This window comes from Magallana gigas, chromosome 3 (assembly GCF_963853765.1).
Source record: "Magallana gigas chromosome 3, xbMagGiga1.1, whole genome shotgun sequence".
NCBI classification, from domain to species: domain Eukaryota; kingdom Metazoa; phylum Mollusca; class Bivalvia; order Ostreida; family Ostreidae; genus Magallana; species Magallana gigas.
In genome coordinates, this window is record NC_088855.1 from 13,649,818 (window position 1) to 13,674,090 (window position 24,273).

The following is a 24,273-nucleotide window of genomic DNA, read 5'->3' on the forward strand; positions in this document are numbered from 1 at the left end:
GTTTAAAGCTGGTTACTGGATAGCTCAATTAAAGACATAATTTCATGTCTGAAATAAACGAGTTATTGTAAAAGGTTTCTCTTTATAGTCTGTATTAGTTCCCGATAATTTGTTATTTCTTTTTAGTCTGATCAGAAATAGTTGAATTTTAGTCAACAGACTTTTATTTATTTCCAAGTGTTGTTTTTTTCAGTTCCTCCAATAATGGGCTTTTCATTTACTCAAATCAAGAACGAAACAGACCAAGAAACATACCGAACCCTCAAGGTAAGATGAAGTGATAGAGATATGAGCAGCGTGTTCGAATTGTCGCAGTGTTCGAAATCGCCGAGAGGGTGAAATGTTTCCTTCTGTAAATCCTAGATAGTGATTAAGAATGTTAAGTATTTGAAATTTCTTGTATGCATGGATTTAACGTAAGGAACGAAGATTTTATAAAAAGCTCTTGAGAAGAGCATGAAGTCTTATCTACTTTTCTCCCCTAATAACAATTTCTTATCGATATATTCGAATATCATAATGCCCAACCCCCTCCAAATGTATCTCTTTTTATCTTCCATCCTCGCTCTTCAAAATTCCTTACTTATGTAATGGGAATATTGATTTTGAAGATATGGGAGATAATTATAAGCATGATGTAATTTAAAGGATAGAAATAGTTACCGAAAAGTTTATTTCTGATCTTTTAAACAAACTTTGATGCTATTTCAAAAAAACCATATCATGCCTGATAAAAAGTTTAGCGAGTGCTTGAAATCCGCGAAAGTGTCCCATTGACAAATTAGAGTGCATGTTATTCATTCTATCGGTGGCATAAACGTTTCGGAATCGCCCTTTGCAGAGCACTGTTAATTGAAAATTTATCATTAGTGTCAGCCGCCTGACAACTTAGTCAAGTTGCAGACAATTCGACAAACAATTCGACAAACAGAAAATCTCACTTCTGTTGTACTGTTTGGTCAAGTTGTGACACTCTCTCGATAAAAAAAATCCCTGGCACGTATTCATTAACGGAGGTGTTATGTTGCCACTTTATTATCCATCCAATGGATGCAGTAGTAGCGTGTACTCCTCCGTAGACAATAACAACAGACTGTTACTGAGCGATGTAAGCTTGATACTGATCAGAAATATGAAACTTCTGTGGATGACACAGCCCCTGAATTGACTGATAGTAGTACATTGTTGGGTTGGAATAGCTTGAATTTATTGAAGTTTGTTCTTCGTCACCTTTATTCTACTTTGTGTTAATAGGTATAAGGAAATAAAATTATTTGGAATTGATTAAATAAAATGTTTAAGTGTGAAAATCAGAGACGTATCAATGCATCAGAGTGCATGGCAATAAAATTACCAACGTAGTCATAGTCATAGCTATTTTTGTTAATTAGTGAAAATATTCGGGGGAAGGGCATCTGTACAACTCTTTGTTAGTCTTACTTTTTGATATATTTAAACTATAGTAATAACACTTTACTAAAATGTGCAGCACCTTATTTCAAATATAATCTTCGCAGTGGTGGTTTTCCAAGTTTGTATCCAGAATAGATACAAACTCAACAAAAAGTACAGAAAATGGATGAACTCGATTCAGACGGACAATACCGAACAGGTCACACGGGGTCTGCTCAAACAGGCAAAGGTAATTACAACTTGGAACAAAGAAATCTTCACTCAAAATCTACACTGAACATACCAAGAACTGGACATTTATGTCAAAAACAAACGATGATGGGGTCATTTATCATTCGACCAAAGCCGAACAGATACGCTATTTCCTGTTGAAAATTGAGAACTAATTGCATTCTGGAAACAGAAGGTTAATTGGGAATTTTTTTTTAAAGCAAGAATTATCAAATCTATGCTAAAACGTTTTTTACTAAATTCCTAATGCAATTTGAGTACCTGTTCATTGAAATTCAAAAAAAAAAGTAAGAAAAAAAAAAGAAACCGAAAATTAGAATAAATGGTCGTCTGTTTAAAAGATTCATAACTATTTTATAGTTTAAGATTCAATTTCGAAAATATAAATGTGTGAATTGATTTTTATCTTGATATTTCTGATTACAATTGTAGTCTGCAGCAGACGCGGAGAACAAAGACAACGAGGCAGAGCAGACGAGACAACACGGGAAGCGCGTGCGTTATGGCGAGGTTGTTCAGGTAACACAAAACCAAGACAAAATGCATCTTTATAAAATAAAAAAAAGAATATGTATATATCTAAAATTCATTGATAAAGAATATCTTTGATGGCATCAATATGCTGAAATAATCGATTAAACTGCAAAAAAAATATGTTTTCGTTTCCTTCAGTTCCAGTAAATCATATGTTAGTCATTCTGCAAAATACGTTATTGTTTCAGGGTTCTGTTTTTGGTTCGGTTGCAAAGAAGATTAATTTATTGTCGTTTTCTTTCTAGCTGAAACATGTGTTTACCGGAAAGTTTGTTCACATGAGTACGACACAGACCAGCCAGAAAGACAAAAACAATATGAAGGTCAGTGGGTTCTCGGAGGCTGAGTATCTCACTTATGCTCTCCCTGTCTTGAGAAATAAAAACTGGCTCAGGCGCTCCCACATATCATAAATGTTCACGTCAATGCTAACGAGTTTCTACTCGGTTATTTTACAAAAATCAAAATGCACTCATGTTTCTCGAATAAATACTGATGTCGTTCTTCCAAACATAATGCATTGAATCAAATGGGTACAGAAAAAGGGTTCAAACGCGGCATCAGCGGATACATATTTTGTTTCAATTGAAGTTAAAATCAAAAAGATAAAACTGAACACCCAAAGACTGGTGAGAGAAAAAGAGGGGAGTCGTTCTATTCTGGTTGCCAGGAAAATTTAATCTTCGACTATTTAATTGGTAATATTAATATTTCTCTGTAATCTAATGGTGGCACCTGTCATTCAAGCCATGTTTTCGGATTGTCTTCGATGTATGCATTGTTACCTGTCTCATCAAGGAGACATTGACTAGTACGCACACCCCCGTGCTTGAGTTGTTTTACACAAAAGATAGCGGGCTATTCCGCTGAAAGGTCACTGTCCCCACGGGTACCGTGGGAGGCACATTTAGAGGTCTTTCACTATAGCTGTGTAATTTAGCTAATTGCAATGTACAACAAACCAGTTTCACTTTTTCCAGGTGTCGCTCCACGAATACAACGCCAAAAACGCCCAGTTTAGAATCCTTCCGCGATACAAGGTCAAATCGGAGGGAGAAATAGTGAGTACAATAAAAGCAGGATATCATCCACTCGGCAAGGTTAATGATGTAAAACGGTTCCATTCATGTTTTCTATCTCCTCTCTGCAATCAACCCACCCACTCAGAAAGTGATAATGCTTTGTACCGTATAACAACTCTAACTGAATTAAATCTGTTTACCTCCAATGGAAAACAAGATATCAAAATTTAATCCATTTTATTATCAATAACTTATGTTTTATTACAAGCATTTCCTTGTCTAATCCATTGCAAAATGGGTTTTTTTTTGTTGAAATTTTATAAAAATAATGTTTTAATACATCTTAGGTTCAATTGTTCGACCAAATTGTTTTTGAGAGTGTGAAGTCACATGGTCACTATTTCCACGCCAGTGAACCTTTCCAGATTGACCACTTTTCTTATGGGTAAATATATCGAATTCTGATGCATTTAAAAATGAAAAAAAAATCAACAGTTTTATACCCGAAATTTTGAACGAAATCGTAAAATCATTATAATAGGTACATAAATCCATAAATTGTGTGTTGGAATATTGTGCTCAATGTTGAATACAACCATCAATGACTATGAATGCGTCTTTTACGATGTAATTTTCGTTGTCTCAGCTCCGAGCTCAACCTGGGCGTAGAAAGGTCCAGCTTCACTTTGATTGGGAGTTACAGAGCATTGCAGGAGCAGGACCGGTTCGTTAGGGTCGGTTTCATTTTGTAATCTTTCTATAAATGTTTGTTTTAAAACTACATGTATATAATATTTTTTGACAAGACTGGCTGATAGTAAACATGGAACATTGTAAAGTTCATCTGTGTATTAACTAACACAAGAGGTCTGATGAATGCAAAATTATATCAATAATGGTCCTCTACAGGGTGGGTCAGTCATACGCCTCTTTCATAAAGAACTCGAGGCCTATCTTGTGGCGGAAGGCTTGTTTGAGGATTGTGTCACAGAAGACGGTAAGTGCACTGTATAAATGGTCTGGAATTGGAAACCTTATGATACAGAAATATTTTGTTAGATGATTGTTTTCCTATATTTTTTTTTAGTTCACTTCCGTATCCGGGTGATTGACCAGCACAAGCCCCGCTCGCTGTCTCCATCCACTTCCGGTATCACGTACTGGCAGATTGAAGCTGAACATAGTATTTTAGACGGTATGTTGTTATTAATGATTTGGATTCTATGAAAATTAATTCGGAAAAATAACTTTAATAAAGACATGTTCGATGAATTACTGTTTAATGTGACGTCATAAGAAGAACACGAACGTCACGTTTGCCCTCGAGTGTCCTATAAATGCTGACCGAATCCAGACTTTAACTTTCAAATGGCGAATATTTGGTAAAAAAAAAAGAAGAAAAAATATTACCTATTTTATTTTTAGTCAGACAGATTCGTTTGAGATGGAAAAAGAACAAATATTCCCTGTTTCCGAAAACTTCATTCATTTGCTTTAATATGTTAAATTCTTCGTAGTTATGCCTGTTTTTTTTCTGTGGAAATGAACAGATATGCATGTCAAAATTCAATTTGCTTTTAATATTCACTTAAGAAAAAAAATAAATGGTTAAGCATATTCAGCAAATATCTGTGAAATACCACTAATGCTGTGAAAACCACTTTTTCATGCTGTGACGACCGCATTTATCATCTTGTTTTGTTTTATACAATAGGTTTCCTTAAAAGAAACAGGTTATAAGTCCCAATAGTTCATCGTCCATCTTCGTGAATATCTATATTATCTATTGTTCTTATCTTATGAGAAAATAGTTTTCATAATGTAGCGGAAGTTTTTTCATTTTTTTTAATTTTTTTTTGTTGGAAGTTAATAAAAATAACTCATCACAGGAGGTTACATAATGGTTAAAATATTAAAGAGCCCTGGGCTGTATATACACTGTAAAGATCACTGGAAGGTGGGAGAAAAATGTGGAATTCAGTCAAAGATGAAACCAACACCTGGAGTAGTTCATTTTTTAAATATACTAACTATCGTACTGGGATTAAAAATTTCTTTGATATATAGCCAGGTGCAGCTCAGTGTTAAATCCAACATACAACATTCCATTCCGTTTAAGTAGAACACGATCAAATGAATTTTTACAACCCAGAGAATTTTATTTCTCCAGCGTATACATTGGTTATGCTTTGTTACAAATATCTCCTAATTTTTATCCAAACTCTATTGCATATAATTTTTATTCTTGAAAACTTTTATCAAATGGGGGGGGGGGGGGGGGGTCAAAGAATTCAGATGTGCAAGAAGTTGCACGTATTGACTCCTTTGTAAATAAAAACTACACTTTATGCACATGTTGTGCGCATTTTCAAGTGTGTTCTTTAAACACTCATAGTAAAAGCGACTACTTCAAAGTGAAGCAGCGAGCTTTTAGCTAAGGTCGCGTGTTTTTGTTTCGAAACCAATTCATATTTTAGGTTATGATAACCTCTGACCTTTTATTTTTCTAATAAAACAATAATGGTTATGTAAGTACTGGCCTAAATATTTTAGTCACGTGATGATGAGCATTGGTAATATCCGGGAACTTTAAAATTGGTAACTTGTTTCAGTGCAGCCAGATGGAAATATAGGTTGCAAAAATGCACGTATTTGAAATACATTTTTATTTTATTAAAACCACTTTGATGGACTTTTTTGCATGTGTACCGGCATTTCATGATTAAAATGATATTGAAAAAAATTACATTTGGATATTCCTCAGTATTGTTAAAATATTGTTAAAATACTCAAGGCTATCAGATTGATTTTAGCAAAGATTGACGTTTTAAACAAACGAAACGACTAAAAGTTTATCAAGACGTAACGATATCTCTCCGATATGCTTAGTTTTAACATTAAACTGAACTCGGTGGTTCCCTGTGTTTTAGAAGTTAATGGTGAAATGCTATTCCATGTGTTGACTGTTTTTATTTTCAGAGAAGCCGCTGATAACTGAGGGTTATAGTGCACATAACCTTTTATTCATTCATGTATTAGCCAGAGAATGAGTTGGATTTCATTATAATGCACTCTTGAATTAAAAACTTCAATAATAAACGGCACCTGTGTAAAACCATTTCGTTGATCAAGATTTCAGCAAAAGCATACACGTGTTTCATAATTTACTGTATTCCGCACAGTGAAAACACATAAGAAACCTTGATCTACTTGTATGAAATTCTACTGCGCTTAATTTATTAGAATCCAAAAATTCTTATAAATCGTTATCTAAATTCCAGTAAAGTACACCCCGCTGAGTAAAGATTTCGTAATTAGAAACATAAGGTTTGATTTTATATGACCCATCTAGTTTTTAGGATATCGATACAATATGCATTCTATAAGTATGAATGCACAACAGCGTAGGTAATCTTTAGGATATATGATTGATGATCCGAAATTCGGAGATTGGCAGACAAGTCTTACACCTGTAATAGTTTTCTGTCAGTTTGGTGTACTCAACATGCCTCCTATGTGATCTGCTGATCGTCTGCTTCACATAGAGCCGGTTACCCTAGGAGGGACATAAAACTTTCTTTTCGACAAGACATCTGAAGTTTCGATTCAATTTTATTCCAATGAAGACAATCACTTTATCTGTTTTACACCTGGTAATCAGTGCAAATCCGTGAGAGCAATATAATCGATAGTGATAAAATGTTACGCAACTTTGCTTCAACAACCGCCCACAATTTGTGAATAAACACATTTCAATTGTAGTTTTATGGCTCTCTGATACCTCGCATATTCCAATTGTTTGCACTTCAACTGACGACGGAAGCGAAAAATGCGTTGTAAACAAGCTTCATTTAGACTTTTCTTTTTTGTAGGGGATATCTTGAGATGGGAACAGCAGGTGCGACTACGTCACTTCCTGACGAGACAGTATCTGTGCATAGATTCCAAGATGGACGTCTCCCTGGTGACTGATCCCTCGGATCCCAGGACCGTCTTCCGGTTACATTCTGTGCTCAAGGCATGGGAATAGTCCTATTTTGTTCTTTACAATAAATTCAAAGAAACCACTTGTACCTTGGGGGGGGGGGGGGGGCAACGATTTGAAAAAAAATGTTTACAATAGAATTAAATCTAGATGCAATATGTTCCATAAAATAAATTTCATTAATCACATATATTACAACATTGGTATTTACTAGACATCAATGTTTTTTTATCTAACAACAGTTTAAGGTGAAGTGATTAACCGAGTTTAAGGTTATCTGTTTAAGTGTAAAATTCATCTTTGTGCAGGAAAGAGATGAAATATCCTACGAAAGTTATGCAAGGATAGAGCACATGTTGACTGGCTGTTGGCTCCATGCACTCAAAGGTACTCTAAGTCACAAACTGTGATAACAAAAATTTATTATGTAAGCAATAAGTAATAATACTGAAGCATGATCATCATCGCATGTTGTTTTTTCCGCAGATGAGGTTTACGAGAGAAAGGTTGATGATGGTGGCGTCAAAGAGCGATCCATGCAAGGACTTCGGTGGGATAGCGCTGGTGTGCGAAAGGTGTGAACTACATGTCATATACCGTTACTATATACGTGCAATCACCCGTGTATTTAATGGCGATGATTAAAACTTTGGACCTTTCTTTTATTTTTTTCAGGTTTCTGCAAGTAGTGAGAGCATGTACGATGATGCGTACACCCTACAGCACGTGCTACCCGAGGACGTGCACAACTTCAACTACGTTGCAGGAATGGTCCCCTTCTTGTTTAATCTCATTCAAGACGTATGCATAAAATCAGATTTTTGTGACTTTAGCAAAATGTTTTATGACTATATGTGATTTGTTACATGTACATGTATATAAACAATTTCAACAAAAACCGATTCTCTTTTCAGCTCCAAATGGAGCCAGAGTTGAACGCCAAAAAGACGCACGGGATCATTACGGTTCGATTCTTTTACAATCTTCTTTCAATCAATTTGATAAAACGCATGAATCATATTCAAATAATAAAGTTATGATGATATAATTGTTGATTACAGGCGCTCAAAGAAATCAAACTGTTCATGCTTCCATTGTGTCAGCCGGACAAAAACCGACAGAAGCTCATGAGGAACTTACGGGTATGAACGGAAAAGTTTATATTGCAATCACTAAGCACTGAGATCCAACTCCCAGCTGAAAACTTAGTTTCAGGAACAGTGAAGTATTTTGTTTGTTTCAGGTGATAGATTTATTGGTAAATCTTCTGCAATGTCCGTTGGGCGATGGAGAAGAGGAATCCCACGTGATTAGGATCTTTAAGGAAGCTTACGATGTTCTGCATGCCTACATGATTGGGAAGAGCAGAAAAAACGCTCTGTACATGGCCAAATACATCGACTTCTTCCAGACCCAGTTCACACAAAAAGTACAAAGCTTTAAAATTGTTCCTATCAATACTATCAACGCATTAGCGGAAAGTTTTAACCACTCCTGAATTATTATAATTCTCAAAATCTAACTTAGTACGTAGTAACGATTCTGGTTTTCGTTTGAATAAAGGGAGGAATCGGGCTGAATGTTGCCCAGATGATCGTGGAGCTTATACGGGATAAAAGGAAGATCGTTGACCGCATCACCAAGAACAACATCGATACTTTCCTTCAGCTCCTGCGGACAAACCAAGTACAAACACAGTCCTTTCATTCAAATTATTTTTTCTAAATACTTATCAACTTTTATCATTTGAATAAGTTACCTATATTTTCCAAAGTAACTAATTATCAAAGCACATAATATCATTCATAGATAAAAAAAAAAAAAAAAAAAAAAAAAATTTGCAGTCGATGTTCATGTATCATCCTGCAAAACAATACGGTGCGATTTTTCCAAGAAGGAGCAGTTAGGCATAAAGAAAGGAAAGCACTCATTAAATCATTAATTCTTTCTCCCTCAGAATTACAGGTTTTTAGACTTGCTACAAGTTCTATGCGTCTGTGACGGAGTTGCCATTCCCAATAACCAAACATACATTGTCGACCAGTGGCTGAGGGAATCCAGAGTAAGACACGTGATTTATTTACTCCTCAAAAAAGTTATCCATTCTCTATATTGTATTTTATGATGCAGTCGCTACATGCCAGCTATTCCTCTGAGCTGACATGTTTAATAAACAACCGGGTATACTTTGTGCATTATGCATGCCTTTGTTCTGTTTCTAGGACAGCGTCTACTTGACCGAGAGGGGTCAAAATATCAACAAACGCCCAAACATCGTGTATGTTTCCACCGACCAGGGCAGGACATGGGTGCCCCTGCACTTGTTTGTGGACGTGAGTGATTGTAACTGCGTTTGATCCCCCCTTAAACTGTTTATAATAAACCCTCTGCACTGAGGGATTGGCACGATTGAAAGAAAACTAAATTATGTTTAAGGATCTGTAAGAACGAATTCCTTTTCAGCACCTATTTTCGCTTTATTTAATGGTTATTTCTGTTGGTGTAAATATTTGAGGTTCTATCCTACTGTTAGGTAACACATTAATAAAACAGAAGTAAATATAATGTTTGTTTCAATTTGCTCTTGCCAAAAAGATAAAAATGCATTTCCTAAGTAACCTGATTTATGAAAGTCGTGATCTGGGAATTGAACGAATCTAGTTTATTCTTATCTTGTTTTGCAGTTTGAAAGCACGGAGTTTGATGAAGAGAAATACAATTTCCTTATTCACCAATTAGACCTTTTCAAAGCTTTGTGCTTTGTAAGTTTATGCTTTGTTAATACCAGACAAATAAAAAATGCCGATTATACCTTGTCTTACTGACTTTTGAGAACGATTTTGTGGCAGCATGATAATTACAATTCCTTTTATATTCTTGATTCCTGTGTTCATAAAAGGGTCGCAATGATTACGCTGTGCACGTGATCACGCGAGAATTTGGCTACTTGACGTGGGAGGACGCCTATCTTTGTTTGACGGCGGACCTACTTCCGGACCACATCCGGGCCAAATACTGTGAACTGATCATTGGTATGCACCAAAAATCATTATGACACGGAAAACACAATATCGAATATTTACTAAGAAATGACAACTGTATAAACGTTTATAAATTTCAATTTTTTATCAATTTTAGAATTACATTTTTTGGCAAAACGAAATCAATGTCTTAACAATTTTAATTTGATGAGTTAAAATAACGGCTCTCTTCGATAGATGATTAACCATTGCGGAATAAACCTTTCAAAATAAATTTGCTTTTACGGATTTCACGCAAGTCATATTCCATCAATAATGCTTGTTATAAGCAACATCGTAATATTAATGATATGTAATATTACATTTCACACATTCTAGGGTTATTTGTGGATGTTGGAAACAATTATTCGGTGCTTGATCATCCCAACATTTGTTTCATTTACGAGTATGTCGGCTCCAAAGACTCGGAAAGGGAACAGAGCTCGTTTGTAAGTAATGTATTGCCAGTTATGCTTTTGTTATTAATAAAGGATGCGACTTGTATTCCGATTAAAAGACGCTTTCAAAAAAAAATTCTCAAGACTGTATTGCATTTATTAAATGCAGACGGCCGGAAGTCAGGAGAGGGGCCCAGGGGAGGTAACAAAACACAGCATACTATTTTTATGTTGCATGACGTCACCTCTCTCTACAATGTCCACTCTCGGGATTAAACGTTGTCGATTTGCATGCACTTGGGGTTTTACGACATAAGTTTATATTTTTTTATCTAGATATACTTTTTGAATAATCATTAGTTGAGTTGCCCGAACTCTCTCAGTCTATATATTTATTAAAAGTTTTTGGCAAATATATGTATATTATAAATATTTTATTATTATACAAATCATGTACAATACTTTTATTAACAAAATTTGTCTACTAACCGCAATCTAAATATGAACAGTTATTTCTTTTAAAAAAGTCAAAGTTTAATGTTTTTCTAATTTGTTTTAGGTTGTCAAAGACCTCGTTACCATTTTTCCAGTTCTAAGAGATTGGATGGCAGAGTTCCTGGCCGGAAATTGCCAAATGACTGCGTCAGAAATAGGTCATAACCTGCTGATAGAACAGGTACTCTCTCTCTCTCTCTCTCTCTCTCTCTCTCTCTCTCTCTCTCTCTCTCTCTCTCTCTCTCTCTCTCTCTCTCAATTCATGACCATGTCTGTTTAACACAGTAAGTAACTACACTTCTTTAACATGGAGTACAAAACTAACGTTGTCCTTTGCAGGTTCTTCGACTGCTGCAACATTTGGTTAAGTTTGGCTACTATATGGACATGGAAGATGTTAAACAACTGTTGACGCCATTGCTGAGTCTTTTAGATGGAACACATGATGTTCCGTTTCCTAAAGACAAAGGAAAGGGTAATAAATTTATAAATTTTCTAATGTTAAAAAATTTGTCGATGTTCAGTTTCCAATTTGTAAAAAAGTAAAAAAAAAAATCCCAATGTCTAGTAAATAGTCCAGTCGTTGATTTTTTACATAGGATATTCAAAAGACTCCCAGAAAACGGTTAACCAATACAGGTCCACGGGAAGATTCGAACAAAGCAAGGAGGCGGAGGCCGTAGTCAATGCAAAATACCAGTATGTCCAATATTTACCTCTCTCTCAGCTGCATCAAAGTACTATACAAATATGCCACTTTAATTTAACTTCCTTTCTCTAAATCAGGGCTATGGAAGTGCTGGATTTTCTTCTTACATTCCAAAGAAACTTGCGATTGAAGGTATAATGAAAATTGTTTGCAATTCATCACAGTTTAATTTATTTAAAATTGCAAAGTTCAATCTAACCATGTAAAAGTATACATTTTCTTTGATATTTTTTTCTGATTTGGAAATATGATCTTATGAATAGGCATTTGTCTCCAAGTTCAAAGTTTGTGAACAGAATGCCTCCAGACATCGGTCTCCCGTAGTGATGGAGTCTCTGATGTATGAAGTATACAATCCACAGGAACAGACCAAGTACGTCTACATAACTTAGTGTAAATTCAGATGGTTTAAAACTCGGCGATTAAGAATTGAGCAAAACTTAGTAAATGGGTTAATATATATATAATAGTCCTTCTCATGGTATATCAGATATGATAAGGACAAAATTGAATGTTGTGGTATCTTTTGTTCACACAGAAAGGCTCTAAAATGTCAGAAAAAAGTATTGAAAGAGATACGTGAGATGGTATCTTTGTCTTCCATATTTGATATGGACAACACAACACGGGTTCTACTTGTAAGTAGTATCTTAAGAAATCTATTATCTGTGGGAATTATGCAAAATTATGATATTATTCTAACTTTGTGATTTTGGTGTCTATTTGCAAGGACTTGTCCGAATATAAATATGACCGAGTGGTTACCAAATCTCTGGATATTCTGAACAAGTTGTACTCATCGCAAGAGGACATGTTCAAATTGGCTGACAGGGCTCAGGTATTCAAAGGAATTGAATTTCTATTTTCCCCAATTATTTTTCTGTAGTAACTTGTAAACACAAAGCTCTTCAGTAAAGTTCGTTTATTATAGATACTCCTGACCCACGACTCAGCACGTGTACACCGTGAAGTACAAAGAAGTCTCCCTGTATTACGGAGACTGGCCAAACAAAAGCTGAACGACCAACAGGTTCAGCTCATGAGCGAAATTCTGGACGAGTTAGCAGAGTACGGTGTTCCCGGTTCAAACTTGACCTAATTATTTGATCTAAAAATCTTCTGGACTTTTAAGAATTATACAATGATATAAATAAACATGTACCTTTGCATGGCTTTTTTTAAAATTCACGACAGTAGGTTCCTGATATAGAGTCATGAAATAAACGTTCTTTTCACAGATTCTGTCATCTTCCAAAATATCCAAAAGAACCACATTTCATGAACCAAAACATCATGATTAGTCATGGTAGGTGAATACATTTCTTTTTCTCTCATAAGATATATGTACATGTGTATCTAAGCATATATACATTTATCTTTTGTCAGTAAACAAATTCTTTTCTCCTCATTTTCAGGTATCCTGCATATTGTTGTTGATATTCTCTCTCAAGAAATCGACGTCAAACTTGTAGTATGTATATGTAACATTATGCACTGTGTATACATTTAATCGATTGGTCCTTTCAATAAAAGTCTTATTTGGTTTTATAAAATGAAATTATGACTTTTTTGTCTCTGTCGTTCATCTGGAGAGGAATATGATGTTGGAAAGATTAAACAGATAGGGTGCCTTTTGCAGGAGCAGCAATATATGGGAATGGCTACCATTTTCAAGAAAACGTTGTATCTGATGGAACTGTTGGCGCGGGAAAATTCTGCAGTGCAAGAAACACTGTTTGAACATATCGACGATCTTCTAGAAGTACAAATTGTACCTTCCAATCTCGCCATTGCTCTCAAAGAGGTGACCAATAAAATTCCATTTGATTTTGACATTAAAAAATCTGTCTTATCATTATTTAAGGATTTGTATTGTACTTCCATTTTTTTCTTATAGTTCTTCTTCGCAAATCAAACGACATGTTTAAAAGTGTCCTCAAAACAGATTCAAAAGATAGTTTTGTTGTGTGCCCATCATCAGAACGAGGCTCCAGAGTTTTTGGAGTTGCTAAGTGTTTTAGTGAAAGTGGAGGGACTTGATATGACAATCAAAAGGAACCAAGCTTTAGTGATGAAATATATAATGCAAAACTACAGAAAGGCCGCTTATGTTCTGGATCAACCAAGAGATCAAAGGTAGCCGTCAAACTGGAATAATTAATTGTACAAGGTTTTATTGTTCAATATGTATTTAAGCAATTCTTAAAGAAAATTTCTGTCATTCGTTTAAAAATGTAAATTGAATCTATTCATCAAATTCATTTCTCAGGGAGCTTATTCTAACCAATCAAGGGCAGGAGGGAGATCTGACATACTACATTGATCTTGTGGATCTACTTGCAACTTGCGCAGAGGTAGTACAAAACATGTAAAACATTCGAACATTCGTTTGTTTATCTAACCTCAGATTTATATAAGTATCTCGTTTAGATAGTAACATATTCGCTAGAAATACTTTTTGAATACATGTATCTACATGAACTGGTATAATCTTACTTGATATATATGGATTACTTGCACCTGTACGAAACTAAGTAAGAAAATTTTGCAAATATCATTAATAAACATTTAGTGACAAAATTCCCTACCATATTCATACTCGGGTTCTTTTTTAACTGTTTTCTGATTCTTTGCCAAGTGAGGCAAGAAATTGGCAAAACACATACATGTAAACAACATATAAAGACTGTTTAACAAAACTTTAAAATATCCATAATTACAGTCAAAATACATGTATGTACATGTCACCGTGGGCAAAGAAACCTTAAACAAGATGATTTTACTTCCTAATTTCTAGGGCGAGAACAAATTCATTGAATCCCTCTGTCAAACGATTTTGCCAATGCAAGACATCTTCTGGGTGATCAACCATCCAAACATTGCTTGCAATCTGAAGAAACCGTTCGTCAAGTACCTGATGTGGGTCTACATGAAACCTGTGGGTAGTATGACGGAGAGCGGGGTGGCAGATCTACAGCATAACCGGTAACAATTTAATGTTATAAATGTTGTACAGAGAGAGAGAGAGAGAGAGAGAGAGAGAGAGAGAGAGAGAGAGAGATGGTGTGAGAAAGATGAAGAAGGGTGAGAGAGAGAGAGAGAGAGATGGTATGAGAAAGATGAAGAAGGGTATGAGAGAGAGAAAGGGTGTGTAATACATAGAAGGTGAGAGAAAACTTCATTGGATTATTGACATTATTTCAACAGAACTAGAAAAGTCCCTCCACCTGTAATTATTATTCCATGTATTTTGAAACTGTTATTCAATGGTCATTAAGGCATTGTCGCAGTGTGGTAGGAACTACATGCAGAATGAATTTAAATAGAGTGTTACTCTTTCTTGGTGATACTGCTTTCCAAGAAATGTTTTAGTTTTCTTTGTTGTCTTTCAAAAACGTTTTGGTACAAATTGAAAGTTAACAATAAAAAGAGGCCTTTCTTTGAAATACTCTGTATTCCATTTACCTAGAGATCTGTGGGAATTCATTGAAGCCGCCGGCAATGTAATCAACCAAGTCACAAATGCCATAAAAACGCAGGGAGAGAAAATCACCACGATATTGAAAGCACCACCTTCAAAGAGGTACTGAGAAGAGAATACTAAACGCTCCAAAAAGTGATTACCTTTGTAACCTTACCTCAGCGTTTTCTCAATGTTATTTACATTGTTTTGTTTTAGTTTTATTGACGATCCCCATGACCCACGATCGGTTATACATGGTGGAGTGTTTTTCATTTTAGACGCAGCGTTGCCATTCTTTGAGGTAATTAGCAGACAAGGATAGACAAATTGTAATTTTCTGTCCGCCCGTGGATTTTCCGACATTCTTTAGATATTGCTTAATTATTCCGTGATTAAGATTTCACTACAATTATCATGCAAGCTACATGTAAGATAAAAGAGTTTACAAAAAGTACAAATATGTCACTTAAATCATCAACATAATCAGTACACTTTGAATTTTTACGGATAAAATCAGAGTAGACGTTTGCATTTGTACTTTACCAATAAACGCACTTTCGTTGCACTTTGCATGCAAGAAAAGCCAATAGTTAAAGAGTTCATACGCCACCTTTTATTTCAGGTATTCTTCTCGCTTTTCTATGCTCCTGACAAAGACTTGTATCCACACGAAGCGGTGGTCACAGAAGATTTGGCAACGGGATTAACGGTGATTAAACATTTGTGGACAGCCTTTACTCTCGAAGATTAAACAATTGCAAAATATAATAGTTTCCGATACAAATGCGAAATTTGCTGCGATAATGTAGCCTTTTTTGTTGTTTTTTTATTCTGACCCCCCCCCCCTCCTTCTTTGGGAAGGGCTACCTTTTGCAGCTAATACTAAGCAAACTTGTAATATAAATTTGTAGGGGTTTACGGATGTCATAGGGCACCTGCTGACCAACCCGGCTCACATGAAATCTGTGGTCTCACTGCTTACTATCCTCATATCGACCTCGTCATCGCCAAAAGCGGTAGGTCTAGTTGTGGAATTTAGAGAATTGATAAGTGTTAGATAAAATAATGTTTTTAACGAATTTCTCACAATTATGATCAATGATTCTTATTGCCAGGCCTTAATCTCGGTTCTGGAAAAGTTCAGTACGGAGATGAAACTAGGCGACACAAAGACAGCGGTTCGAAAGGTAGGTATTCAAGTTTAAGGTAGACTTAAGAGTTACCATACTAAACAAGTTTTAGATGCAGTCCAGATTTTACATTTCAAATTGATTTGATGTTACACACGTTTAATATCGGTTGACAAAATCACTTGTTTGGAAAACATTTGTTTAAGTAAATTTTGTTAAGAGTGCCCAACACTACCCGATAAAATTCTCAGAAGTTAATCTTTAACTCTGTACCTGATTAAACGAGAATGTTTTCTTTCCAAGGGAAACATGGAGTATTACGCCTCGGAGCTGGAACTGAATGCCAAGTTCCACACGTTTGCCACAAATAGCAGTGTTTTGTTCAGGGGGCACAATACGGTCCAAGCCCAAATGAAATATAAAAACAAGAGAGGTACAAAAACCGTATCTTCGTTGTTGCTAGACGCAAAACGATACTTTCATTTCTTTTAAAATAAAGATAGCACCAATAAAAGCATACATGCTATAATTTATTGTTGATGTATCGTCGGTTGTCAGATTACACTGCAATGGGGTCCAATGAGGAGCTCCCACTGGGAGAAGAATTCCAGAGTTTGCTGAAATGCTTCGTAGATCACCATGAAAAGAAAGCCATGAAAAGATTTGCTCCTGCAAAGAAACTTCTTCAGCAATTAGAGTAAGATAAGATATAATCATATAATGCATGTGACCATAAAGATAACTTGATGATTTGGATTTTTAATTTAAAAAAATCAGTAAAAGGAGATCGTTTACTAGTTCACTGCAGACTAACTTTGGAAAACCTTTTTTAAATGGTTTTTAATTTTGCAAATTGCAAAACAAGTAAAATGCACAAAAGCTATGAACAAGTGTGTTGTCTGATTGAATTTTTGGTGATTTGATAGTATATCAGCAAAAGTGGTGAGGAAGGGTAACGCAATAACCAACACGTCACAAGAAGACCTTGACATTAAATGTCTACAGCTCCTCCGGGCGATGGTTCACAATGAAGAGCGGAAGTTGCCGGACGACTGGGATACCAAGACTGCCGAACACAAAATCAAGACGTACGTGTTCGATTAGCTATAATCTAAACAATGCTAATTCCGTTCTGAATTTTTATACTTACGCGTATAATTGATATTAAAACAGTTCATAAAGAATCATTTGCGTTGTGTACAATAATAAAGAATGAACAAAACAATACATAACAGTACATGCAGTACGCGTCTTTGTAAATTCAGAATTCGCAATTTTTTCTCCTTTTGTAATATTTATAGCCAACTTGGACATATCAAAGACGTGCAAAACGCAATCAACACTCATGACTTTGTCAACAAGGTCCTGCCTCACATCGCGAGAAGGAGTGACAGTATTTGTCGTGAAGTACTGGCTTTCCTGTCCATAATGCTGTTCAATGCCAACAGAGAAGTCCAAGTAAGGGATGCATACATATAAAGTTTGCTATAACCGTATCCAAATGTAAAATGATTCATTATTTAAAAGTAATATTTTGTGTTTTTATAGAGATCCATGTTGGACTATTTTCTTTCCACAAGAGAAGAAGTATTCTTTATGGCAGTCCGAGAAAGAATGCAAATTTCTACCAACTCTATTAAAGAAAAGTAAGAATAAGAAAAAAATAATTCCATTACTTTTTCCATATTAGCACCTTAGCCTTTTACAAGATGGTAAAAAAAATTATCACAACTTTTTCAATCAAAATGTTTTCTGCACAAAATATAACTTTTCACCAATGTTGTGTCATTTTTAGAATGATTCTGAGGAGAAAATTCCAACAAAAAGGGTAATTTGCATGTGTAAATAATATTTCTGTTCTGTTGTCATAAGCGCAGTGACGATACAATGACGTCATTCAAGGACCATTGCACACTATTCATTTAGCAGAGGACACATCCTTTCCATGTTAATAATATTTCTATAAGTTTATCATGTACATTTATGTATAACCAACGTCATTTTAGCTTATCTATCATTTATTTTAAGTTATGTTGTTAGTCTATCATGCTTTCTTAATTTTTAGAAAAAATCAGTTACCAAAAGGTTCAGAAATGCAAACTGAAATACTAGTAGATAATACTAATAGCGAAGTAGACAGTTTATGAATAGACTTTTTTGTTTTATTAATATATGGTCGACACTTCAAATTATTAGAGTTTATACTCCTGATGAGGTACAACTTTGGTATTGTTTTGATTCTTTCTGTAACAAGTGTGGTGTGGAAACAACTCTATCTCTCCTAATACTGTTAAAGATTAATTGCGCGTTTTTCGTCTATATTTCCTACAATACATCTTATTTATCTATATTTCTAACCAAACTGGAGGTGATGAAGAGTGTTCAAGAGTATTAACATATTTTTGCAGTGTTGCTAGTCTTCTGTAGTATTTGAAAAGGAATCTTAATATTGAATTTCCTACTCTTACCTTTGTTGTCCGTTTTATTTCTCAGACGATCACTGCTGGTTCAACATCAGGGTAGAGTTAAAGAAGCTTTGGACAATCTCAGTTCCTTCCAGACAAGTATTTCCGCCGGAAGGAGAGCGCTTCAGGTTCGAATTAATTGCATCCATTAATGCTACAATCACGAAGCGCCATCTCATATTTTACATGTACCGGTATATGAGAATTTTTGTGTATGTCATTCATTCTCTTTAACAAAATGAAGTTTTCTTTCAGATGATTCAAGCGTATGAAATTAGAGTGAAAAAGGAAAAAATGCAGGGATGGGTGCGTTGATTTAAAAACAATAAATACTGTTTTATCTGCCTATAAAAGATAAAAAAAAAAAAAGAACTTGCCGTTGAATTGAATTGTTCTATTTTTGGTCATCGTTTCACAGGCGGCATTGAGTCGAGCAAAAGCACCGGTCGTAGAATCCAAGAGAGATAAAAAGAAACGAATGAAGGACCAGAAGAAGAAGAACATGGTGATATCTAACGGGATCAAGCGGGACCACAGCAGTAACGAGGCCCTGCTGAAGTACACCGACCCCTCCCCCGACACCCTACAGAACCCCGTCACCTTAATGGTTCCCGACTCAGAGCCCACAGTCATGGTGGCGGTGGAGGAAGACGTACGTACACAATAATCAGTCTATTATTAACGGTATTGCTTTTTGAGTGTTCACCTTTGCATTTCAGACGTTATACTATCTTGCAGAAAGTTTGATTTGATAATTGATAAATTTAGTTCCCCTCCAAATATAGTCATCATAGACGTCGGAACGGGGGGGGGGGGGGCTTTTATTCTTTGTTTGCTTGTCAAGTCTAGCCCCCCCTCCCCACTTTTAATTCGTTTCATTCCGACATGGTTAGTCTACTATTCTTTGTATAGAAAGTTAAAAATAATACTTTTAGAAAAGTTTTAAAACTAAATAAAAGGTATACATGTAGCTTTCCCGTTTGTTCGATGAATAAAATAGTGCCAGTGCCTTCCGTAAATTACTAGACCTTCCTAATGTCTCACAGGAGGAGAAGGCTGCAGAAGAAATGATCGCCACGATGAACGAGGGCGTGGTCGACATGCTGGAATACAAGGATGACGGCTACATAGAGCTCATCTTCAAACTGCTGGCCAGGATCTGTGACGGTCAACATTTTGGACTTCAGGTACAGGGTGTTTCACAATATATGTCACATATGTACATGTAGACATCAACGTTTTCTTAATGTCACCGGGTGGGACTGGCTGCTACTGTTAAAGATTAGCTCTTATTTTCACTTTCATAATTTATTTTTCAGAATTACCTCCGAGAACAACCAGACAACGTCAAATCGTTTAACATTGTCGGAGAGACGGCACAATTCCTGAATGTTGTTTACACTACAATCAACAAAAAGACCATTAATCTTATCATCCAACTGTTCAACACCCTGAACGAATTCTGCTCGGTAATATTACTATTATACCAGTATACAATTAACAATGTTAATTCCACATTAAGTATGTAGAGATAAGTCTGTTTAATATTGCAATATTTAATATATAAAACTTAACTTGCAGGGAAATCAAGAGAATAGGGTAGTTGTGTATGACCGGAAGCTTGTGGACTACATTAATTTCATTTTGAGGGCTGGAGACATAGCTGATTGTGCACCAGAGAAGGTATACTGACTTAATTTTTAGAATAATCACTAATTAATGATCGTTTTATCAAGTAAGAGTAATAAAGTTTTGTTATTTCTACATTTAGATCCTTGAGTTACGGCAAGCGATCGCCTCAGTGATCATCTCCTTAATTGAAGAAAATGGACCAGGAAAGTCGCAAGTAGCTAAGGTGGGACGGAAATAAAATATATATTTAAAAAAACAGTCAAAAATGTCTTTTACAACGCTCCAAACATTATCTCGATTGTAACCAACAATTTCAGGAGGTGAAAGATACATTAGACAAGGGGGCTATATTTCGTTGTATGACGTTGTGCTATGAAGCGCACCAATCAGAAAAGCCTTCTCTTGAGGAGTTATCCCCAACCGAAGAAGGAAGCGTCCTAAAATCTGCACGTTCATTGGCTGTTGTCGGAGGCAGTATTTTACAAGGGTTTGTGGTAAGATTTATAGAATATTTTTGCAAGAATTGGTATATATCTCTTCGATATTGCTATACTGCTGACAATTGGTATTAAAGCATTAGGTCAATGAATAATTAAGACTCGAGAGCTGATAATTTCAAATCATTCTGTGTCTTCAACAGGGTACTCAGAAGAATCAGCTGCGGGAGACATTGATGGAGGTTGGCTTTACTTTCTTCCTTATTCTTGCAAGAATGCAAGACATTGATCCACTGATGAGCACAAGTAAGTCAGATGTCATATTTTTTATCATTGCATGTACCTTTATTATGAGCACTACTTTATAACACTTTATTTTATTCTTTTTCTTCAATGCAGCCCTTCAAATAACGCCAGACCAAGCAAAAGCATACGAGTTCTACAAAAAGAATTCGTTGTCAATTGAATTAATCAAAGACGACGTTTTGCAGAAAGTCAACTTCCGAGTAAAAAATAAGGTTTGAAATTAATTGCAAATACCGGTAAACAGTTTACTTGAATTATTCTTAATATAAAAGGTGCCCCATTCATTACTTTTATATGATATTTGCAAACAGAATTTCTTAAGAGAAGAGGTCAAGGAAAACCTCAAATGGAATGTTGATCGATCGTCGCCTAGCAACAAAATCCGGGACCTGATGGGATGGACCCGTGACATCATGCAGGACATTTCCTACCAAAGGAAAATTCTCTGTAACCCAATAGCCATGATGTTTACAAAAGGATGGTATGTTTTGCTTTTGATACTGAAATTGCGCTCGCTGTTCTCTTGAAAACTGTACGTTTTTTCCGTGAATGTCTTTTAGGCAAAAAAAATAAATTTAGCTTTTTATCATTATTATCATTTAGGCTGTTGTGGAACCATGGAGCAACTATTTTGAGTCTCGCTATCAACCTTTTCATGCTGGTGACGTGGAACGCGAAAGCTTCTCGTGAAGACTTTGACAAACACAACCAATCAATAACGAACCAGACACTGGATAGAGCATTACTTCAAGAGTAAGTCATTCCATTCAAATTTTCTTGTCACCCTATAAACATCTTCAATTACTTCATATTTGGAGCAAGAATTCGTTCTATTAAAATAAACATGTCACGCAAATAGCTGCAATAGTTTATTCATCTTCCCTAGTCAAGGGTTTCTGATCCGCTCCGCTCTACATAAACCGTTTATCCGGTATGTAGAGCGGAGCGGATCAGAAACCCTTGACTTAGGAAGACCCAAGTTATTACAAAATTGTAAAGTCTACAATTTCATGATAAACATTTTATTATAAATAATAAACTAAGATCGGATGGTTTCTTTGTTCAGTCCTATCCCACGCATTGGTTACGTGCCACATGACCATTACACGCTGGCTATGTATGCGCTGGGAGGTACACACAATCTTCTATCCTTGTTTGTGCTGATCAGTTACTTCCTGTCCAATCATCCGAGGTTTCCAACTAAAGAGGAAGTAAAAGCACCTTTCAGGTATGGGCATTGTGTTCTATCAAAAGTGTTCTACTGACGCTGACTTTGGTATATTTAGTGTTGTTGCTTCACAATGTTGCTTTATGCTTTATATTTTTCGTGCAGAGCTCTCTGTGGCGGTGGAAATAATGGTAGCGGTAAAAAGAAAAGCGACGATCTCACAGAGAAAAAACCTGATGAAATATCAAAGCTAGATGTCAAATTCTTTAGCTTCACAACGTTTTATTATATGGTACTCTTTTCCTCTGATATCGATTTTCAGTAGACTGTCGTTCCTTAACTGTTTTGATTTTCCTTATTCCCTTTTCAACTTTCAATTTCAGATGTTCTTAGCCATGTCCGCCGCTGGTACGAAATTTCATGGATATTTTTTCGCATTCCATCTCTTAAACATTGTCAACAACAACCAACTACTCAGTGGAGTCATCAAAGCCGTCACACTGAATGGTAATATATAATTGTTCAAGTAGTTAAATATGGCAGAGTTTCAATTCCAGCTTTTTGTTGACTTTAGCTTACGGTTAGAAGAAAAGTTGCCGAACCATATGCTATATTTTCACCCCTGCCTATAAGTTACTGGTTTGCAACGTACGTCATAAAACAAGAAGATCCTTCAAAATAATTGGCATACCTTTCAGCAACCAATTACAGTCATGTACATCCATTTTTACGCCCGTTGAAGACGTTAACGTTATCAGGAACACGAGTGTCATTCTGGCTGTTGTTATTGTAGGTGTGTCCCTGCTGTGGGTGGCTATTCTGGGACTCATTGTGATATACATTTATGCACTGGTTGGTTTTTCGTTACTCCGTGCTTACTTCTCCCCGGGCGAGTACCTGTATTGTTCCACGTTATGGCAATGCACGGTCACCGTCATCAGATACGGTCTCATTGGGGACATGTTCGATGTGAGTATAAAACGTATTAAATAAACTGATTTATTCATTAATTAGTGTCAAACAAAGTCGTTGAAAATGATATTGCGAAACTTACAAACATGTCTTCTTTCCTTCTTTCAGAATATCAAACAAAATGGCGTGAACGATTCATTTGAAACGTTTTGGCCGCTAGTTTTGTACCACGTGTCTTTCTTCATATTCATCACCACCATTGGTTTGAACATTATTTTTGGTATCATCGTTGACACATTCTCGGAGCTTCGTGACCTCAAGGTACGAAATAAGTTGTGCACATAATTTTTAATTGGTAACTTGTATCAATTTTAATACATACTATCAAAGCTATGCTTAGTTTTAACACTAACGTTTTTTTATCAATCTTTAGTGGCGAGCTGAATCTGACATGAAAGACACGTGCTTCATTTGCAGCAGAAATAGCTACGATTTTGAGCACAATGGGAAGGTGAGCGCCTTCTATTTTACTCTTCTAAAATCTTTTCGCTTGTTTGAAGTCAAGTTATACATGTAATATTCTTGCTCTGCAGGGCTTTGACCACCACGTTCGAAATGAACACAACATGTGGGCCTATGTATTTTTCTTGATTCATCTCGAAGATGTCAAGACGAGCGACTTCACAGCGTTAGAACTTTACGTCCACAAACTTGTATGTAAAAATAGCCAATAGTTTTAAAACTTTTCCGTCTCAAGTTCTTTGGCAAACATCATGTCTTTTGAAAATATTTGCAGGTAGCGTTAGAGAACTACGATTTCTTCCCAATGAACCGAGCCCTTTGCCTTACTTCAGTAGACACAGACTCGACCGAGTCTAAAATAGACGAACTCTTAAACAGAGTTACTTCCATTGCATTAAAACAGAAAGAAGAGGTAAGAGTAAAATTCAAAT

The 24,273-nt window shown here is 35.8% G+C and overlaps 1 protein-coding gene across 9 annotated transcripts in view; it reads left to right on the forward strand.

Annotated features, from left to right (window-relative positions):
• The window catches only part of LOC105331933 (inositol 1,4,5-trisphosphate-gated calcium channel ITPR1), a 64,694-nt gene that overhangs the window by 39,386 nt on the left and 1,035 nt on the right, over nt 1–24,273 (forward strand). For 6 of the 9 annotated variants that reach the window (XM_066078550.1, XM_020068788.3, XM_066078551.1 and 3 more), the window contains 68 exons: nt 194–267; nt 1,518–1,642; nt 2,077–2,163; nt 2,424–2,501; nt 3,159–3,239; nt 3,548–3,645; nt 3,847–3,934; nt 4,110–4,197; nt 4,288–4,395; nt 7,073–7,218; nt 7,494–7,572; nt 7,672–7,760; nt 7,861–7,986; nt 8,100–8,150; nt 8,247–8,327; nt 8,429–8,614; nt 8,749–8,871; nt 9,143–9,247; nt 9,408–9,518; nt 9,870–9,947; nt 10,085–10,217; nt 10,545–10,654; nt 10,773–10,805; nt 11,163–11,279; nt 11,438–11,573; nt 11,698–11,797; nt 11,885–11,939; nt 12,071–12,180; nt 12,346–12,445; nt 12,538–12,645; nt 12,739–12,875; nt 13,046–13,113; nt 13,223–13,278; nt 13,447–13,611; nt 13,705–13,943; nt 14,077–14,161; nt 14,605–14,792; nt 15,277–15,390; nt 15,487–15,571; nt 15,893–15,979; nt 16,182–16,286; nt 16,386–16,457; nt 16,704–16,833; nt 16,959–17,097; nt 17,327–17,488; nt 17,702–17,858; nt 17,949–18,046; nt 18,196–18,228; nt 18,894–18,993; nt 19,121–19,171; nt 19,284–19,517; nt 19,912–20,052; nt 20,185–20,334; nt 20,447–20,548; nt 20,637–20,720; nt 20,815–20,991; nt 21,138–21,240; nt 21,334–21,452; nt 21,552–21,721; nt 21,844–21,993; nt 22,307–22,468; nt 22,574–22,700; nt 22,792–22,915; nt 23,202–23,377; nt 23,489–23,641; nt 23,754–23,831; nt 23,914–24,033; nt 24,117–24,254. In XM_066078550.1, coding sequence (XP_065934622.1) covers nt 194–267; nt 1,518–1,642; nt 2,077–2,163; nt 2,424–2,501; nt 3,159–3,239; nt 3,548–3,645; nt 3,847–3,934; nt 4,110–4,197; nt 4,288–4,395; nt 7,073–7,218; nt 7,494–7,572; nt 7,672–7,760; nt 7,861–7,986; nt 8,100–8,150; nt 8,247–8,327; nt 8,429–8,614; nt 8,749–8,871; nt 9,143–9,247; nt 9,408–9,518; nt 9,870–9,947; nt 10,085–10,217; nt 10,545–10,654; nt 10,773–10,805; nt 11,163–11,279; nt 11,438–11,573; nt 11,698–11,797; nt 11,885–11,939; nt 12,071–12,180; nt 12,346–12,445; nt 12,538–12,645; nt 12,739–12,875; nt 13,046–13,113; nt 13,223–13,278; nt 13,447–13,611; nt 13,705–13,943; nt 14,077–14,161; nt 14,605–14,792; nt 15,277–15,390; nt 15,487–15,571; nt 15,893–15,979; nt 16,182–16,286; nt 16,386–16,457; nt 16,704–16,833; nt 16,959–17,097; nt 17,327–17,488; nt 17,702–17,858; nt 17,949–18,046; nt 18,196–18,228; nt 18,894–18,993; nt 19,121–19,171; nt 19,284–19,517; nt 19,912–20,052; nt 20,185–20,334; nt 20,447–20,548; nt 20,637–20,720; nt 20,815–20,991; nt 21,138–21,240; nt 21,334–21,452; nt 21,552–21,721; nt 21,844–21,993; nt 22,307–22,468; nt 22,574–22,700; nt 22,792–22,915; nt 23,202–23,377; nt 23,489–23,641; nt 23,754–23,831; nt 23,914–24,033; nt 24,117–24,254 — 7,783 coding nt within the window. The remainder of the gene's footprint in view (nt 1–193; nt 268–1,517; nt 1,643–2,076; nt 2,164–2,423; nt 2,502–3,158; nt 3,240–3,547; nt 3,646–3,846; nt 3,935–4,109; nt 4,198–4,287; nt 4,396–7,072; nt 7,219–7,493; nt 7,573–7,671; nt 7,761–7,860; nt 7,987–8,099; nt 8,151–8,246; nt 8,328–8,428; nt 8,615–8,748; nt 8,872–9,142; nt 9,248–9,407; nt 9,519–9,869; nt 9,948–10,084; nt 10,218–10,544; nt 10,655–10,772; nt 10,806–11,162; nt 11,280–11,437; nt 11,574–11,697; nt 11,798–11,884; nt 11,940–12,070; nt 12,181–12,345; nt 12,446–12,537; nt 12,646–12,738; nt 12,876–13,045; nt 13,114–13,222; nt 13,279–13,446; nt 13,612–13,704; nt 13,944–14,076; nt 14,162–14,604; nt 14,793–15,276; nt 15,391–15,486; nt 15,572–15,892; nt 15,980–16,181; nt 16,287–16,385; nt 16,458–16,703; nt 16,834–16,958; nt 17,098–17,326; nt 17,489–17,701; nt 17,859–17,948; nt 18,047–18,195; nt 18,229–18,893; nt 18,994–19,120; nt 19,172–19,283; nt 19,518–19,911; nt 20,053–20,184; nt 20,335–20,446; nt 20,549–20,636; nt 20,721–20,814; nt 20,992–21,137; nt 21,241–21,333; nt 21,453–21,551; nt 21,722–21,843; nt 21,994–22,306; nt 22,469–22,573; nt 22,701–22,791; nt 22,916–23,201; nt 23,378–23,488; nt 23,642–23,753; nt 23,832–23,913; nt 24,034–24,116; nt 24,255–24,273) is intronic. The other 3 variants (XM_020068787.3, XM_011434328.4, XM_066078552.1) reach the window with 3 other exon arrangements.